Source organism: Camelina sativa, chromosome 1 (assembly GCF_030686135.1).
Source record: "Camelina sativa cultivar CO46 ecotype springtype chromosome 1, ASM3068613v1".
NCBI lineage: Eukaryota > Viridiplantae > Streptophyta > Magnoliopsida > Brassicales > Brassicaceae > Camelina > Camelina sativa.
Genome location: NC_141880.1, coordinates 9,658,550 through 9,675,567, shown reverse-complemented (window position 1 = coordinate 9,675,567; position 17,018 = coordinate 9,658,550). Strand labels below are relative to the sequence as shown.

General features: G+C 34.5%; 2 protein-coding genes and 1 non-coding gene across 3 annotated transcripts; all 3 read right to left on the bottom strand.

Moving 5' to 3' along the window:
• Positions 1-345: 345 nt before the first annotated feature.
• On the bottom strand, positions 346-2,556 carry LOC104786752 (septum-promoting GTP-binding protein 1). Its single transcript, XM_010512202.3, has 5 exons — positions 1,797-2,556; positions 1,583-1,709; positions 1,364-1,500; positions 1,018-1,101; positions 346-914 (listed from the first exon to the last, which is right to left on the bottom strand). Exons 1-5 carry the CDS (start codon positions 2,175-2,177, stop codon positions 750-752), a joined length of 894 nt encoding a protein of 297 aa, XP_010510504.1. The 5' UTR covers positions 2,178-2,556; the 3' UTR covers positions 346-749.
• A 3,168-nt stretch (positions 2,557-5,724) lies between these two features.
• Positions 5,725-10,774, bottom strand: LOC104786741 (protein DETOXIFICATION 40-like). Its single transcript, XM_010512192.3, has 7 exons — positions 10,335-10,774; positions 9,601-10,232; positions 6,915-6,971; positions 6,456-6,694; positions 6,250-6,368; positions 6,067-6,153; positions 5,725-5,977 (listed from the first exon to the last, which is right to left on the bottom strand). Exons 1-7 carry the CDS (start codon positions 10,653-10,655, stop codon positions 5,912-5,914), a joined length of 1,521 nt encoding a protein of 506 aa, XP_010510494.2. The 5' UTR covers positions 10,656-10,774; the 3' UTR covers positions 5,725-5,911.
• A 3,985-nt stretch (positions 10,775-14,759) lies between these two features.
• LOC147949701 (small nucleolar RNA R71) lies at positions 14,760-14,866 on the bottom strand. Its single transcript, XR_015565487.1, has one exon. It is a non-coding gene; the product is annotated as a small nucleolar RNA R71 (small nucleolar RNA).
• Positions 14,867-17,018: the final 2,152 nt, after the last annotated feature.

Genomic DNA, 17,018 nt, shown 5'->3' with positions numbered 1-17,018 from the left:
TAATTCTGATTCTAAGTGTTTAAATTGTATTAGCGAGTGTACGGTTTTATAAGTAGCCGACCGACTTTTAGTAACATTACTGTAATCTTGCCGATCCTTAACAATCTTAATAAAAAGCCCTATGTTTAGTCTCTTTTGTTACTTGTTCTTTTATTCGACGATCACTCGATCAATAATAAACATTAGAACAAGTAGTATATCCATAAATAAAATCCAAAAATGCTAGTATGGATATCAAAAGGTTAAACATTGCTACTATGCAAATTTTAGACTTTCTCACTTGAGACGTACGCAGAGCTTGAAACTTCTCTATATGTGAATAAAACTCAATCTCAGCTTTAATAATAATACTCAAAAGCGAAATGGTATTTACTCTTTAGAATTTACCGGAACCAAAAATCTCCAGCGACCATCGAAAGTGAAAAAATTACAAAACGAAAAGACATAAAAGAAAATACATTTTCACCATCTCCTCTTTTGCATGTTTTTTTTTTCTTGTTTTTTTCTACCTCTCGAAACCATTTATCTCTCTGTTTTTTTTTTAACTAAAAAAAAAACAGATAATAATGGAGAAAGCGGGCGAAATCTCCGCCGCCTCATCCCTCCATTTCGCTTTAAATACGACTTAGAAACGGTGGTCCGATCAGTCCCACGGCGGCAAGCTTGGCGGTGAATGAAAAAAAAATGAAAAGGTTTCTTTCGGATTCGCTTCTTTTATATCTATATACAAATACGTTTTGGATAAGATTCTAGAAGTCGATGATTGGTTCTCCGATAGTGAGGTTGCGCTCCACTGTCCACGGTAAATCAAAGAGCTTCGCCGTCACAAACTTAAAGATCTTATTCACGTTTATGTTATAAGAAGCACTCGAGAAGAAGAGCGTCGCGTTTAGCGCCTTCGCGTATGTTCTCGCCTGTTATACACAAACATTCACAATCTAATGAGTACTTTATTTGATTCCTTTATATTTATTTGTTACTAGAATCTCTGATTTTATATAGGTTCCAAAACGTTACCTGGCTAGCAATAGTCCATTGTAGATCAATAGGAAGCTGAATAAACTCATCAAACTTGGTTCCTACCATAACTGGAATCGCCGTCTGCATAAAACGTATCAAACATTTGAATCTTATACAAAACACTAAGACACAACAGTTTAACTCTTAGCCTCATAGTTTTGTTCTTTTCTATGCATAAGACCAAAATCCAAAATACACGTCAAATTTTTTTGTCTAAGCCAAAATATACGTTACCGTCGCTATCAATCAAACACCAAATTCCATACAGCAAGACTACTATAGAATGAGACCAAATTTGGCAATATATAGGATAGTGAAATGTTTTTAAAATACATATATATACCTGATTAGACTTCCTAGCTTGTTGATACCAGCTAATCACACTATTAAGCGTGCAACGACTGGTTAGATCAAACATAAAGAGAATCGCTACAGAATCCTTGCAAGCCACTGGGATCTGATCTCTTGATCTCTCAGCCCCTGTGTAACACCAAGTTAAATTAATCTTAATTTCTCTGCTAAATAAATGTGGATTAATAATAACAACAATAATGTTAATTACCTTCTAATTCCCAAATACTATATGAAATGCGAGCCTCTCCCATGTATAACGTCTTATCCGTACAATTAATCCCTTGCTCCAATTCTCTCATTTCTACTACTTCTTTCTCTTCACCAACATATTTCGCCTTCAAAATTAGCAAAATAATTAATTACACAATTTATAGATTATGGTTATGGTTTTGATTTATGAGTTTAATAATGTAAAAACTAACCAGGAAGCTAGTTTTTCCGATTTCTGGATCTCCTAAGAGACTAATCTTTAAAGAAACAAGATCAGAATCCGATCTCCTATGACCCTTATCGTGTTGCTCGTACACCACGGAAGATCGACGAACAAGCTCACCACCAACACCACCACCACCGACGACGACGACATCCACGGCGGGGATCTGAGGAGGAGAAAGAGAAGGACGAGAAACATTCGGAGATGGAAGAGCGCGAGAAAGCAACAAGTATCTCCTGGATTTACCAGGGGTACAAGCGACGATCCTACTCCATAACAAACGAGTGAATCGTCGGAGAATCAATATCCGACGATTCACTCTGTTCCTTAGATTGTTGATCCGAACAATCTTAAGACAAGACTGAGCCATATTGAAAACGAATAAAGAGAATCAAGAAGAAGAATCAAGAAGAAGGAGAAGGAGAAGGAAGAAGCAGCTTCAAGAAGAAGAAGAGATGGCCAAAGAGAAGCTGCTTGGTTCCATATTGGCCATATGGGAGAAAAAGGAAAGGAGAAAGAGAGAGAGAGAGATGTCAATACATAATGCCCTTCCGAACCCGAAGCTTTAGCTTTTCTGTGTTTCTTCCTTTTTTTCGGAAGAGACGACAACACTTATTATTATAACCTTTCTTTAATAATAATTATTATAAATTTAATCTTACTATTTTTGTTTCAATTTATTTGGGTTTTTGAAAATTTGGGCGCAACGAACTTTTCTGATGAGGAGATGTGATGACCACCACACACATAAGGAGAATTTTTTTTTGAAATTTTGGGGTTTAAAAAGTTGACCTGTGAAAATTCGTACTCGAAAAAGACGTATCAATTAGATTATATGTTACTACGTGCTTGCATTGTATGCATTAAGCAGAAGAGTTTCTAGACTTTTTTAGTTGACGAATTCAATTCTATCTTTTTCATATATGTTTGTTTTTTAGTATAGTATATTAGACGAATTCTATGAAGTTATATCAAATATATAAATATATATATATGTATGTTCATATATATGTGAAAGTCTTCTTTTGATTTTTTAGTGTTATACTATTAGTCACAACATTTGTAGTTGTCTCTTAAAATTCAGATCATTTGTTATTGGTAGGACAACCAAAAAAAAGAGTCAAAAATACATTAGTATGATATATTTTTGGAGATTGAATAATAAATGATAAGAATAGAACAAAGTTCAACAAAATCATTGAAATATGTAGTCTAAAAATTCAATTATTTAAAGATGTTTGAGTAAATATGATTTGTAAAAAAATATGGGTTGATGTAATGAGTTGATTTCAGATTTGGCAAGAAAGCATACAAGTGATGATGTGTGTCTTCATGTACCCACCACATGTGAGTCATGTTTTTGGATGATTGCACCAATTTTGGGGTTCTTCCTATTATTTCGATAAAGTTGAAGTGATATTGCAAACAAGGTTTTAATATTTCTCTCGACATAATCAAATATTGTAACAATAAACATATCATATGATATATGGGGAATCAAAATGCTGTTGATTTAATTGGGTTTTAAAAATTGTTGGTTCAAATGATGGTACTTTGATTTAATTATTGAGACCCACGTGAATTTAAAACCCACGTTATAAAGAAATAGGTCTAATAAAGACATGTCTCCGACCACTCTTTCTATAAATTAAAACCAAAATGCACTATCCTGTAAGGGCTGCTAACTTTTTGGTTTTTGAGTGGTTTAACATTATAAGGTCGAGAGATTACATTTACATATGAACTTTCCAAATCAAATAACTACATCACCATCAATGCCAACGTTTATAAGGAATTCAAGTTAGTATTAAAAGATTAAGGCATTATTGCATCTACACTATTACAAAAACTCCAATATATGCGACTATTTTAGGTATAAAAAATTGTTTTTTGATTTTTGTATATATGCGACTATTTTAGATATACAAAATAATAAAGGACTACATTTTTGTATTATTTTAAAATTTATTTCACAAACGATTGCCTAATTGTGTCTGAGTCAACAAAATAATAAATAAGGTTTAAATGTGTTGAGAGAAAAAAAAACACAGATGTAACGTGGCGGCCATTATTGGCTTGTCTCAGTATTTCCTACTATTTATATCCATTTTGGTTGTATAGTTTCAATGAGAATTTGTGAAAAGAAAAAAGTAACCCAAGAAAAAAAACTAAATAAATTTTGTTTATTGAGCGATTCTTTCTCTAATTTTATTGAACACTAAAAGACATATCGTCTTAAGAGCTTATAATGATATATATTTCTATTTTTTAGGTTGATGTATTTTAAGTTCTTATACTTGAAAAAAGTTATCAAAAATAAAGTTCTTAATATCGTTTTAATTATTTTTATTAAACACGATGAATATGGTTTCTTCATTGCTTAAATTTTGCTAACATCTGTCAGAACTAAAGCAAAAAAAACAGAGCAAGATAATACAAAATTACATATAATCATATTGTTAGAACCGCTATGTCAAATCAAATATCGAGTTTTCTACTCCAACTTTACTTGGTGCCTACCTCAACGCATATAAGCTGGATTGATTTTATGATGTAATATAATTTCAGTTTACTAGGCCCATAATATCGCGCCTAGACCTCACCCTGCCCATTTTATGTAAAACCCAATTCTCAGTTTATTTTATATTCTAACTTGGAAGTTCTCAACCTTGAAAGGGTTTGCAATAATGCAATCTAACAAAATATAATTCGAATCATTAAAAAAAAAAAATCAGTAATTGATGTGTCTGCATTTTGTAGGGTTTTAACTATAATTTTTAAGCTTGTTTTGAGTCTTTTGTTAGGTCCAAGTGTATTTTTAAAGTCCTTTTAGTCTTTTGTGAGTCTTTACAGGTTCTAGATGACTTTGGAAAGAATCTGAGCGTTTTGGGGGTGATAATATGCATCTGGAGCTAAATTGATTGAAGACTGATCGAGCTAGTCAGCAGATGGAGTGAGAGCAGAAAAACGTTCCGGATCGACTGATCCTCTCTCGAGATCGACCATTCCCGTCCCCGACGCAACTTTTCTTTTTTTCGTTTTAAACCGACTTTTTAGGGTTTTATTTTATTATTTAAGCACGAGGCTCAACCTCTAGAAAAACAACCTTTACTCTACGCCGTTTTTGAGCACTTGTAAGCTTGGGAGAAGATCTCTTATCCTTTCTAACCCTTTGGAGAAGAATTCTGAACCCTTTTTACTTCTTTGGCAATTCAAACATGTTTTCTTCATATTTGATTTGTGATTGTCTCTGTTCGATGTCTGAGTAGTCTTACTGTTGGATTTCGGGTTTCAAAGGGGGTTTTATGATTCACTGATTTAGGTTGTTAGATTTGGGATTGATCTATTGAGTTCTTCATCTATTGTTTTGCTTATTTCTTAAACTAGATTAGCTACCTAGTTTATGATCTTAGGTTAAATTCATCTAGGCATCAAAAGTGTTGTTGAATTACTTGAAAGAACATAGGTGAGCAAGGTGAGCAAGGTGATCCTTAGCCAACGACAGTTGAAGTTGGGGCACCTTGTGAACATAATCGGACTAGAACATAATGCTTGCTAGGATTGTTTAGATTCAAACGATGGTTTAGGGTTCATTCAATTCCTTGCATAAATAACTAACATTGCGACAATAGGTTAGTTTTATAATTGAGATTCGAGTTCAAGAACGGTTCCTAAAGCTTTCCCAACCCATCACCCACTTTCGTGATCATAATCCTTGATTGATTCCTTCAGCCCAATACTTTATCTTAAATTTACAAACTCTATTTATTTTCTGTTTTGTTCAGTTACTTGCAATACAAACTCTCTCTTTGCTTTAGCTATACTCGGTCTATATAATTTCATAGTGTATCGTTTGGTCTCTGAGGATTCGACCCTGAAGTGCTACGACGACACCACTAGATCGTGGTTGAGTGTGCTTTGGGTTATTGATTTAACTCTAGATCAGTAATATATGAAAAGAATAAACAAGATCTATTCAGTCCAAGACAAGCACAACCTGTAGAAACTTTATAGGTAGATCCACATCCTTTATTACCACTTACCAGCTCCAACTGAGCATTTGCTACCGGTGTTTTATTTAAACCGATGAATCTAATCAGCTCATCATTCGGGGACCACTTCTTGTTTCTGGTTGCTCCATTTGTCCATTCTTTTCGAAGCTTCTTCCGCCTAAAACATACATAACATCCAATTATTCTGCAAGAGTGCAAGACTATCAGATCAATGAAACATAGTTTACTATAATAGAGAAAACGCACTTCTTTGCTCCAGTCTGTTCTGAACGTGACCCACGCTAAAATAAAGGTTTGTATAACCGTACCACCGATCATCCCCGTCCATATACCCTATATAACATCAGCAATTAAACTGTTAGCCTTTAATATGATTAGTCATTGTAATAGGTAATTATTTTAAAATCATAGGTAGGAAAACTATTTTGCCTTGGCACCGAAGTTGTAGTAAAACCCTAAGAGAGCTCCGAGAGGAATTCCGATAACATAGTAACATCCAATGTTAACTTTTGCAACATACGTTTGCCAACCGCATCCAACCGCCACACCTACGATGAATATTTTCTCAATCGTTTAGTATAAATAAAACTTATTACCTCTTTCGGTTTACGAAATTGCGGTGCATGAGGATTTACCGGAAAGGACAGGTTGGATTCCGTTGAGAACAATCGTTACGGCAAGAAGGGGACAGAGATCAGAAACAGCGTCCGACACTTCTTTACCCTCAGTGAATAAATAGCTCAAAACGTCGCGACACGCCAATATAACAATGGCTAAGATCACACATGTGATTAACGAATAAATGTTGACGATGATTACAGAAAACGCTGCTGATTTAGGGTTCCCAGCTCCAAGTTCATTGCTCACTCTTACACTAAAACAACATACCAAATTGTGGCACATTTCGTCAGATTTACCAGGGCAAAAAAGAGCTCATGGTTCAAGTTCAAGTATGATTTAGCATTGTTTATGTGTATGAATGTAAGAAGCCTTAAATTTTTTTTGAGGTAAATGAAGTGGATAGAGACATTTTAAATTTTTATGTAATTTGAAATTAGCGGAAAAGCGAAAGGTGAGGCTGGGACAAAACAAACCTTATCGCTGCGTTGAATCCAACAGCTATCATGAACACCCAACCTGAAATCGTCATGCTGAAAGACCAAAAACATTTTTGGAAAAATTTACATTAACCACTATTTGCTTGTACAACATTATTACAACAGAATAAAGAATAATGTGTTTGACCAAAAAAAAAAAAGAATAATGTTTTGTCCATTAATTTCACGAAGAAATAACTTTTTATTCGATTCCATCTAGGTCGTATAGAAATTAGTAAAGTTATAATTAGGAATAAGAAGACGAAAAAGGTGCTAAAGAAAACAAAACGAGAATACTGCAGAGAAGAAATGTGACGTGAGTGTCATATTTTTCGGCACTACCTAAACTTACGTTAGACACCCAAACTTGGCTTTGTACTCTCAATTAGGGAGATTATCGGTGAGTTCTTATAATGGGATTGTTAACCACTGTTTGGTTATTTTATAAATTAAGTTTGTATTGTTTTGAATTTAAGAATTTATGAATTCTTAGTTAAATTTTTTTTCTCCAATGGTAGGTTTTAATTTTGGGTCTTTTATTTTTAAAAATATTATTTTTTGAAATTTAAAAATTGTAAATAAAATAGAAGTGGTATAAATGTGTAAATATTTAAAATTTTATAAAAATAGAAAATATTGCATTTAATTAATTTTTAAACATAGAAAACATAATAAAAACATTAATACATATTACAATAAAAGTGCAATTCATAAATGGAAAAAATGATAAATTTTAATACTGATTTGCTCCAAATTTTGCCTAAATATTCTCAACCAAATTTTCCTCTTTTTTATTTTTTGTTCAACCAATACAATGCCGACACGTATTAGCTCTTAGATCATAAATGGGTATACTATATAAGGGTATGGCCATCGGTGAACCAAAGAAGAGGAGATCAAACAAATTAAATAGTATTTATTTTTAATATAATTTTGTTTTTAATTAAATTTTATTTGATATTTTGAGTTAAACCAATTAAACATAAACATGTGGCAAATAGAGGATGTAAGAGGATCTAAAATTGCCTCCACCCAAACACTCTCGCTATTCTCTCTCCTTCTTTTTTTATTTTATTTTATTATTTTAATTATCTGATCCTCCTAAAAAATGATTTATGGACGTGCTCTAAAGGGAGTTCTTAGATGTTTTTTTTGTTATGATTTATTTTTTAGATCCAAAATGCTAAGAACTCCTCTATCAACGTGCCAACGGGGAAGGTCTTAAGCCTTAGCAGTCTTAACAAACAAAAGTTTTGTTCTCTGCTTTTCATTTCGAATAATAATACTAATACTAAAAGTTTTGTCGACTCGTAACTAGAAAAGACTAGAATAATTCACGTGAAGTTTCAAGATATTTAAAAGTGTTTTTGTTTTGTTGCAATGGACGACTATCTACGTGTACTACTACTACCTATGGTAAAACATAAAACAACGTACCTATAATATATGTGGACGACATAATAAATTTATTTTCTAGGGTTTTAAATTTGGAAAAAGAAATCTACCTACGCAAAGTATAAGAAAATATATGGTCACACATACTAAGTATACTATTGTATCTTCAGCTATATATACGAAGTATATATATTACGTGGCTACATGCATCAACTATATGACGTTATGTAGTCAACACCATAAACATATAATTTGAAGTACCGGTCGACTGATTCCGGTGAAGACCGACGTATTTTAATAACTTTTAATAAAAAAAGTTTAGAATACATTTTTTTAGTCAACATCAGTCTTCGTCGGAGTCAGTCGACCGATATACTGGATTTTATGTTTATGGTGTTGACCACATAATGTCATATAATTCATGCATGTTGTCATGTAATACATATACTTCGTATAGTTGATGATATAATAATATACTTGGTATGTGTGACCATGTATTCTCCTATACTTCGTGTAGCTAGCCATTTTTTTCCTTTAAATTTTTGTTGTCAAAGAAAATTCTACTATTTTTTTTTTGTAGAAGAAAATTCTACTATTTGGTTTAGGAGGAAATATTTTGCTGGAAAAAAAAGGAAATAACAACAAAAACTAAACTAGGCAAAACCAATTACTACTTTTCTGGTCATGAGGTAAAATATATTTACTAACAAAATTGAAAATACTATTTAGTATTTGGTTTAGAATGAAACATTTTGTTGGGAAAAAAATAATAAGAGGAAATAACAAAAAGAAAAACTAAATTACTAGATTACCCAAAATTAATAACTATCATTTTGGTCTAGAGGTAAAATTAAGGGGAATTTTTCAGAATACCACATTTTCAGTTTTTCTACAAAAATACCATACAAGTTGTATTTTTCCAAAAATACCATAAAATTTTTATTTTTCCCAAAAATACCAAAACATACAAAAATTGATTTTTAAGAGTGTGGAATTTTTTAAAGGTCTAGGTTGCCTATTTTGGATTTAGGGTACTTTTTTAGGAGGTATGGTTTAGTGTTTAGGATTTAGGGTTTAGTTTTGAATATTGAAAGTTTAGTTTTATTTTTGTGATATTTTTGGAGAAAATATGTTTTAGTGGTATTTAAAAATAAAAAGAAAACTATTAATGCAGCTTTTGGAAAAGAATAAAAAAAGCCTATTTAAGTGGCTTTTCTTGAGAATTTCACTAAAATTAATTTACTTAGCATAAATTAATTATTTTTAGTTTCACTAAAATAGGACTTACCAAATAGAGAGTGAATCAAGAGCAAGTTCAGGATTCTCGAGAAGTCCGGCAAGAAGAACAAGAACCTGAAAATACCAAGTCTCAAGGCAAAGCATCACGGCGGAAGCGGCTGAAAGTTTAAAGAAACTCGATAACCCCGAGAAAGCTTGTACACTAAAACCTCTCCACGTCTCATGACACCTCTCACTCGTCACAATATAAACAAACTGAGCCACCACTATAATCCACCACGACAAGCTAAGCACAAGCGACGCACCAAGAAGTCCCATACCAAGCTTGTAAACAGCAAGCCAACTTAAGAGAAGGTGAACGAAGAGTGTAGCCGTTGAGATGTAAGCGCTCGGAGCAACGATGCTTTGTGATTGGAGGAACTTTTGAATCGGGAAGTTTGCAGCGTAAGCAAAGATTTGAGGGATAAGACCGTATACGAAGAGTGATGCAGCGGAAGCGATTGCTGGAGATTCTCCGAGGAAAAGGAGGATAGGTTCGGAGAAGACGTAGAGTAAGGTGAGGAGGAGGCTGGTGATAGTTAGTAATACGGTTGATCTTTGGAGATAAACTCCAAGCATCTCATATTTTCTAGCACCATATGCTTGACCACACAACGTCTCCACTGCACTCCCCATCCCTAGCTATCAAATTCCAGAAAAAAAAAAAAAAGCATAGCATAAACGCGACATGGAGACATAGGTTGTAATAAAAATCAGTGAATATTGTGGTTGTTAGTTTGTTACCAAGAGACCGTAAGCGAAGACTTGGATTCCGGTGTTACCGAGAGAAGCGGCGGCGAGTTCGAGGTTACCGAGATGGCCAGAGAAGATTTTAGTGGACATAGACATGAGGTAGTTGATCATGTAGACGATGACGGCTGGTGCAGCTAGGTTGAAGAGAAGTTTTGACTCAATCATAGTGGCCTTGCGTAGGCGTTGAAACAGAGGAGTTTCAACGTCCGAGAGGACGGTTTCTAGCTCGCCATTGCTTGATTCCGTCGTCTTTGGAGATAGTTGACGCTGGAGAAGCGCTTGGTCTACGCCGTCGTTTCGAGACGAGTCCATGGCTGAGAGAAAAGGTTATCTCTTCTTCTTAATTTTTTTTTCTGGTATTGTTGTAGTTTGAGGGCGGGGAGTATATATGTTTTCCGTTTTATGTTTTGCTACAGTATTTGTTAATCATTGTATCATTCTTTACCGAGAGATAAATAGCCCACGTAATATTTCTCTCTTTTTGTTTCATTTCGTCAAAGATTGTAAATGTCTATGTAGATCACTTTATGATTGAAACATGCATACACATATTGGCGGATGTCGGTATTGATTTTTTTTTTATATATATGGGATCATATTAATTTAGCTAAATTAAATAGCTGATTGTAATGTCTGTCTATATTTATTAAAATATTTATGATTCTTTTTTTTATGATACATATTATGAAAAATAGTAAGATTCAATGATTCATTTTAGGAACATGGTTATCATTTTATTTTCAAATTTGGAATTTCCACGCCTAGACCCATCTTATAGAACTGAAACAAACCTATACTAAATTATCTATCCTACAAGAAATCAATGTTTGTTGTATGGGCAAAAATAATATATTCATTTAGAGTTTACAGAGACAAGAAAAAATAATGGAAGAAAATTTAATTGATCAAAACAATGATTACAAAGTACAAGAATCAAGTAAAACGAATCAATCTATAAACTACAAGCTGTGTTTTAGAGTTAGTCATACGTTTTGCCATTTCGTGAAGTATCTTGCTTTTTTTCTTGATTCTGTGTCGTATTATGAGGATATAGCTCCTTTTTTTATAGAGAAATGTTGCCAATCCTAATTTCTATGGGATTTAGATTCGAGTAACCGACCATTTACGAGATGTACCCGTTTCCAATTTTGTCTTCACAAAATAAGGTTATTTTCCAATATTCTTTTGACATTATCGTTTCGTTGCAGAATATAGCCGGTGCTGAAGTATTTGGCTAGATATTTGTCATTACAGCCCGTATCGACTCAATGTTTGTCGTTACGGCCCATGTTAATATAATCTTCTAGAGAATACATAATTCTCTATTATTTATAGAATATATCATGTAAATTATAATAGATAAATATATAATTAATATTATGCCCAACATTTGTGATAAATTCGAATTAATCTTAGAGTTATTCTCAAATTATGAGATCAATGTAGTACTCATGGGTAGAATTCCACAAAAATATAAGATTATACACAATAAACTATCAGTTACTGAATTAAGCTACACCAAAATAATTAAATTTTTAAAACAAAAAAACAAAAAAAAATACTGGTAAAAAAATAAGAATAAAAGCTAGGCTCTGAGCTTTACAATTACTCGAGTAATTCTCAAGAAATCAGGAAAACAGATAAATTAATTAGTCAAAATTCAGATTAACCGCGGTTCTTGAATTTGAATCACTAATATATAATTAACCAAATTTTATTGCAAAAACTATTGAAGTCTATAAACTAAAATCCCAAATTTCTTTGCAAATCGTAAAGATTAAACTAGTATTAATAATTCAGGTTCAATATGTTCACAGAATTTCTAAATCAAATTCCTTTGTGAATAAGTGTTTTACCCACCCTAAGTTTTATCACGTTATCAATATCACTTTCGTGTGTAATTCACAGTAACCTAAGATCTAACTTTCAGGTCATGGCCTAGGGTGAAGAACATATCAAGTTATGAATCCTAACTAATCATCAACTTAGTAGTTCATGAAATCTCTATAATGATACCCAAAACATAAAAAGCAGATTATTCAGACATAATTAACCAAGCACAAATTATCACATGAATAAACTGCATTAAGAATCAAAAGATAAGATAAGAGAGTTTTGAATCATTTTTTTAAAGAATTCTTGATTCTTCTCTCCAAGCTTTCTAAAAATCTCCCAGAAAAATAAAGTATCTGTATCTACATATACCTAAACAATCTTTAAATAGTCTAAAACACGACATGAACTAATATTGCAAATAGATGAAAATTTGGGGCAATTTCACAATTCTTCAAAACTTTGAAAACTCCTCCTTTTCCTTGGCTAGTTGATATATGGTGTTTTTATCGGTTTTGAGTCTTTGTTTTCTCTCTTATTTTATACTTTTTATTGAGTCAAAGTATGTTTTTGGAGTCTTTTGGTTCTTTATCGAGTCTTTATAGGTTTTAGGACAGTTTGGAGGAAATTAGAGGAAAATGAGCTATTCTGGATACATACAAGCATATGAGATGAATGTTGGTTCACGTGAAAATCCACCTATCAGAGGAACCCGCTTGGCTAAGCAATGAAGTCTAACCCGACAAGTTTCACGTCAAAACCCGCCTATCTGAGAAACCCGCCTGGCTGAGAAGTGATGTCTAACCCGACAAGTTTCACGTTAAAACCCGCCTACTTGAAAAACCCGCCTGGTTGAGAAATGTTTTGACTAGGCTGGTACCCTTTTTACCTTATTTGGAGAATTCTATAAATACCTTTTATTTGCTGGGAGAAAAACCCTAAATTTTATTCTAAGTTTTATCCTACGATTTCTTTCTGCAACTTGAGACTTTTTGTAAGCCGCTCTTTTGGGATTCTAGAGATCCATCCTCATTGACAATTTGGAGAAGATTTCTAAACCCTTTCTTATTATTTCTGCAATTTAATCATGTTTTCTTTATCTATGATTTTTGTTTTCTCTTTTGCTATGTGTGAGTAGTTCTCCAATTGGGTTTTAGGGTTCCAATTAGGAGATTCAATGAATTGATGTTTTAATTGTTGTTTGGAGTTCTTAATCCTTAGGTTCTTTGATTCACGTGATCTTAATGCTAAAATAGGACTGATCACCTTGTTTTAGACTCTAGGTTTTTCTATGCATCACAAGTGTACGATAGAATGCATGAATGAGTGTGAATTGAGCAATGCATTTCTAGCCTGCGAAAGTTGATGTTAGGACGCATTGTGAACTTAATGAACTTGATTGTAATGCAAATTTGGCTATGAGGTTGCAAATGAAAGTTTAGCAAACTAATAGTCAAATTTAGTTTCTAATGACTTGAAAGAGGATTAGTCTATTATAGTGTTCATGTTCTAGAACGGTTCTTAATTATTGAATTCCATATTTCATTTTCTTATTAGTCATTGATCTTTGAAATACCCTATGACCCAATGCTTTAATCTTATAAGTTAATCGATTTAGTTTCTTTGCATTTTTATTTACAAACTTGAAAGCCAAACAAACAAACATTCGTTCGCTTTAGCTATTTACAAGTCTCGCAAATATTTAGTGTACCATTGGTCCTTGTGGATTCGACCCCGCATATACTGCCTCACGGCTAAATGTATCGGAAAAAAACTCGAGCAATCAAGTTGGCGCCGTTGCCAGGGACCAGTTGCGTTACCTAGAGATTTAGGATTAGTTTATAGTCTAGAGTATTTTTATTTACCGTTGGTAACCAAAGCTTTTTCTCTCTTTTTGGTGTTTTCAGGTGTAATACCCGCAGTGCAGGCTCTTCACACCTAGAACAATATCACGAAGACTTGGGAAAGTTTGAGAGAGTGAATAGGAGAAAGAAAAGACTTGCTGAAATGGCTGATGGTTTAGCTGGTCGAAATGTTGGCAATGTGGATGATGAACATCATGAAGATGAACATCATGGAGAGTCTGAGGATCCCCCTCCTACTGGGAACGTTAATCCTCCTGCTTGTGGAGATGTTGCTCGTTTAGCTGTGCAAAGAGAAGCTGTGCGCCGCGAAGCTGCCTGTTTAGCTGCTTTTAATCAAAGCCCGGCAATTGTTCGACAGACTTTGAGGGAACATGATGCTCCCAACGCTGAGATGTATCGCAGATGTATCCAACATCCTCCAATCGCCAAAAATGATTTTGAGATCAAACCGGCACTGTTGGGTTTAGTGAAGCGAAATCAGTTTCATGGTCTACCGTCAAAGAACCCAGTTTATCATTTGGAGTACTTTGAGGATATATGTGGCACGACGCGAATGAATGGGGTACCTGTTGATGCTGTCAAATGCAGGTTGTTCTCATTTTCTCTGAGTGATAAAGCTCATCGCTGGTTTAAGTCTTTGAAGGAAGATACCATTCGAACATGGGATGAGTATAAAGCTGCGTTCTTGGGACAATATTTTACTCAAGCAAGGACTACTCTTCTTAGGAATAAGATTTCAGGCTTCCAGCAGAATGCTACTGAGTCATTCCATGAGGCTTGGGAAAGGTTCAAAGACTATAAGAGAGAATGTCCTCACCATGGATTCACACCAGAATCACTCATCAACACGTTCTATAGAGGGGTTGATGAGAGGTATAAGATGGTCCTGGATACAGCTAGTAATGGGGACTTCATGACCAAAACAGAAGGAGAAGCTGAGATTTTGATTGAGAACCTAGCTGCTAGCAACAGTAACCATTGTGTTGACTATGATAGGACAGTGAGAAGTAGTGGAGGAGGAGAATCAAAACAGATTGTTGAGTTGACTGCAAAAGTGGAGCAGCTTTTGTGAAGAGATCAGAGGAGTTTGAATTTATGTGATGATACTGGTGATGGTAAGGTTTATCAGGAAGGTGCTGGGGATGGTTCCGAGGAACTACAAGCTGAGCTGAATTACGTGAACCAAGGATATCAGAACAATGGTTTCAACTAGGGCTACAGGAATCACCCCAACCTCTCTTACTGGAGCACTAATGTTGAGAACCCACAAGATCAGGTATATCCACCACAACAATTTCAACAAAAGCAGTTTATACCAGGGCAAGGAAACTACAATAAGCCATTTGTGCCTCAGGGACAAGGACAAGGAAATGGATATGGTCAAGGAGGTTTTTAGCAAAAATCTCAGTTTAACAACTTCCAGGGAAGCTACCAAGCACCAGTTCAAGTTCCTGTGAGCAACACTTCTACGTCTTCTTCAGGGGATAATGAAATGAAGTTGATGATGCAGCAGATTCTTGAAGGTCAGGTGAAGAATGCTGGTCAAATCAATGTTAAGGTGGACAGCATGTATCGTGATCTCAATGGGAAGTTCACAACACTATCTTCACATGTTAAAACTCTTGAGAACCAAGTAGCTCAGATTTCTTCCACCTCTACGCGACCATCAGGTGTTTTACCAGGGAAAAGTTAACCCAAAAATAAAGAGCATTGTTATGCTGTTATGATTAAAGAATAACCTGGAGAGGTTGCTGAGAGAGGTCTTCAAAAAGCTGCAAATGAGAGTATTATTTCTGAGATTGAAGTTCTTGTTGTTGATGTTTCTGTAGATGATGAGATTGCAGGAGATGATGAGCCACCATACGTTGCACCACCACCATATGTTCCTAAGCTCCCATTTCCAGATCGTCTAATGGAAGCTAAAATGCAGGCTAAAGAGGCGAAAGCTCACTTTGATGAAGTTATGAAAGACTTTCACATCAAACTCCCATTCCTAGAGTCAATAAAGAATACAAAAACATACAAGAAATGTTTGAAGGATGTCTTGTCTTACAAGAAGAGCATTGAAGAATGGGTCATGATGATTTCAACTGGGAAGGCATATGTGCATTTTGAGAAGCAGGAAAAACATCAAAGGAACAAGGAGAAAATCCTTGCAATGGCACACTTGAAAGAGGAGGTAGAGATGGTTAGTTTTGAGTGCAATGCCATCATCCCGATTGAGATTCCTGAGAAGCTTGGAGATCCAGGGAGTTTTGTACTACCTTGCCAAATTGGAAGATTCATGTTTGAGTGATGGTTATGTGACTTGGGAGCTAGTGTCAATTTGATGCCACTTTCTGTGTCAAAACGTTTGGGAATCACCAATTTCAAACCGTCAAGGATTTCCTTAGTGCTTGCTGATCGTTATGTGCGATCTCCAGTTTTGTTGGTGGAGGATGTGCATGTTAGAGTTGGGAACATCTACATCCCAACTGACTTCACAGTTTTGGAGCTTGATAAAGAACCACATGATCCTCTCATTCTTGGTCGCCCATTCTTACATACCGTTGGGGATATGATTGATGTAAAAAAACAGCAAATACACTTGCAGATTGGTGACCATACTCAAGAGTTTGACATGAAAAGGTTGCTGAAAAAACCTACTATTGGAGGACAAGCCTTTTCAATTGAAACCATTGATGATCATAGGGATAATTATGTGAAGACATGCATTGGTTGGAGTGAGGTCAAGGAAGTCCTGGATGGAGACCTTCAAATTCCAATAAAAAAGGTTAGTGCTCCATGCAAGGTTAAGCCCAAAAGGATCAAGGAAAATCCTCATATAACCTTAACACCAATGAAGTGTGTTGGAGATTCCATATAATATAAGGTTCAGTGTAAGGGAACCTCAAAACCTTTTTACAAAGCTATGAGTATTCTAACATCATAGTTGAAAGGAAAAGGTCGAAAAGCTGTGAAAGAGGTTATGAGTAGA

Excerpts from the sequence above, each read along its gene's own strand:
- LOC104786752 (XM_010512202.3), bottom strand. The coding sequence starts at position 2,177 with ATGGCTCAGTCTTGTCTTAAGATTGTTCGGATCAACAATCTAAGGAAC. Across the intron at positions 1,710-1,796 it reads TCGGAAAAACTAGCTTCCTG|GCGAAATATGTTGGTGAAGA; the intron begins GTTAGTTTTTAC and ends CTAATTTTGAAG. Across the intron at positions 1,102-1,363 it reads AAGCTAGGAAGTCTAATCAG|ACGGCGATTCCAGTTATGGT; the intron begins GTATATATATGT and ends CGTTTTATGCAG.
- LOC104786741 (XM_010512192.3), bottom strand. The coding sequence starts at position 10,655 with ATGGACTCGTCTCGAAACGACGGCGTAGACCAAGCGCTTCTCCAGCGT. Across the intron at positions 10,233-10,334 it reads TCTTCGCTTACGGTCTCTTG|CTAGGGATGGGGAGTGCAGT; the intron begins GTAACAAACTAA and ends GGAATTTGATAG. Across the intron at positions 5,978-6,066 it reads GAACAGACTGGAGCAAAGAA|GCGGAAGAAGCTTCGAAAAG; the intron begins GTGCGTTTTCTC and ends TGTATGTTTTAG.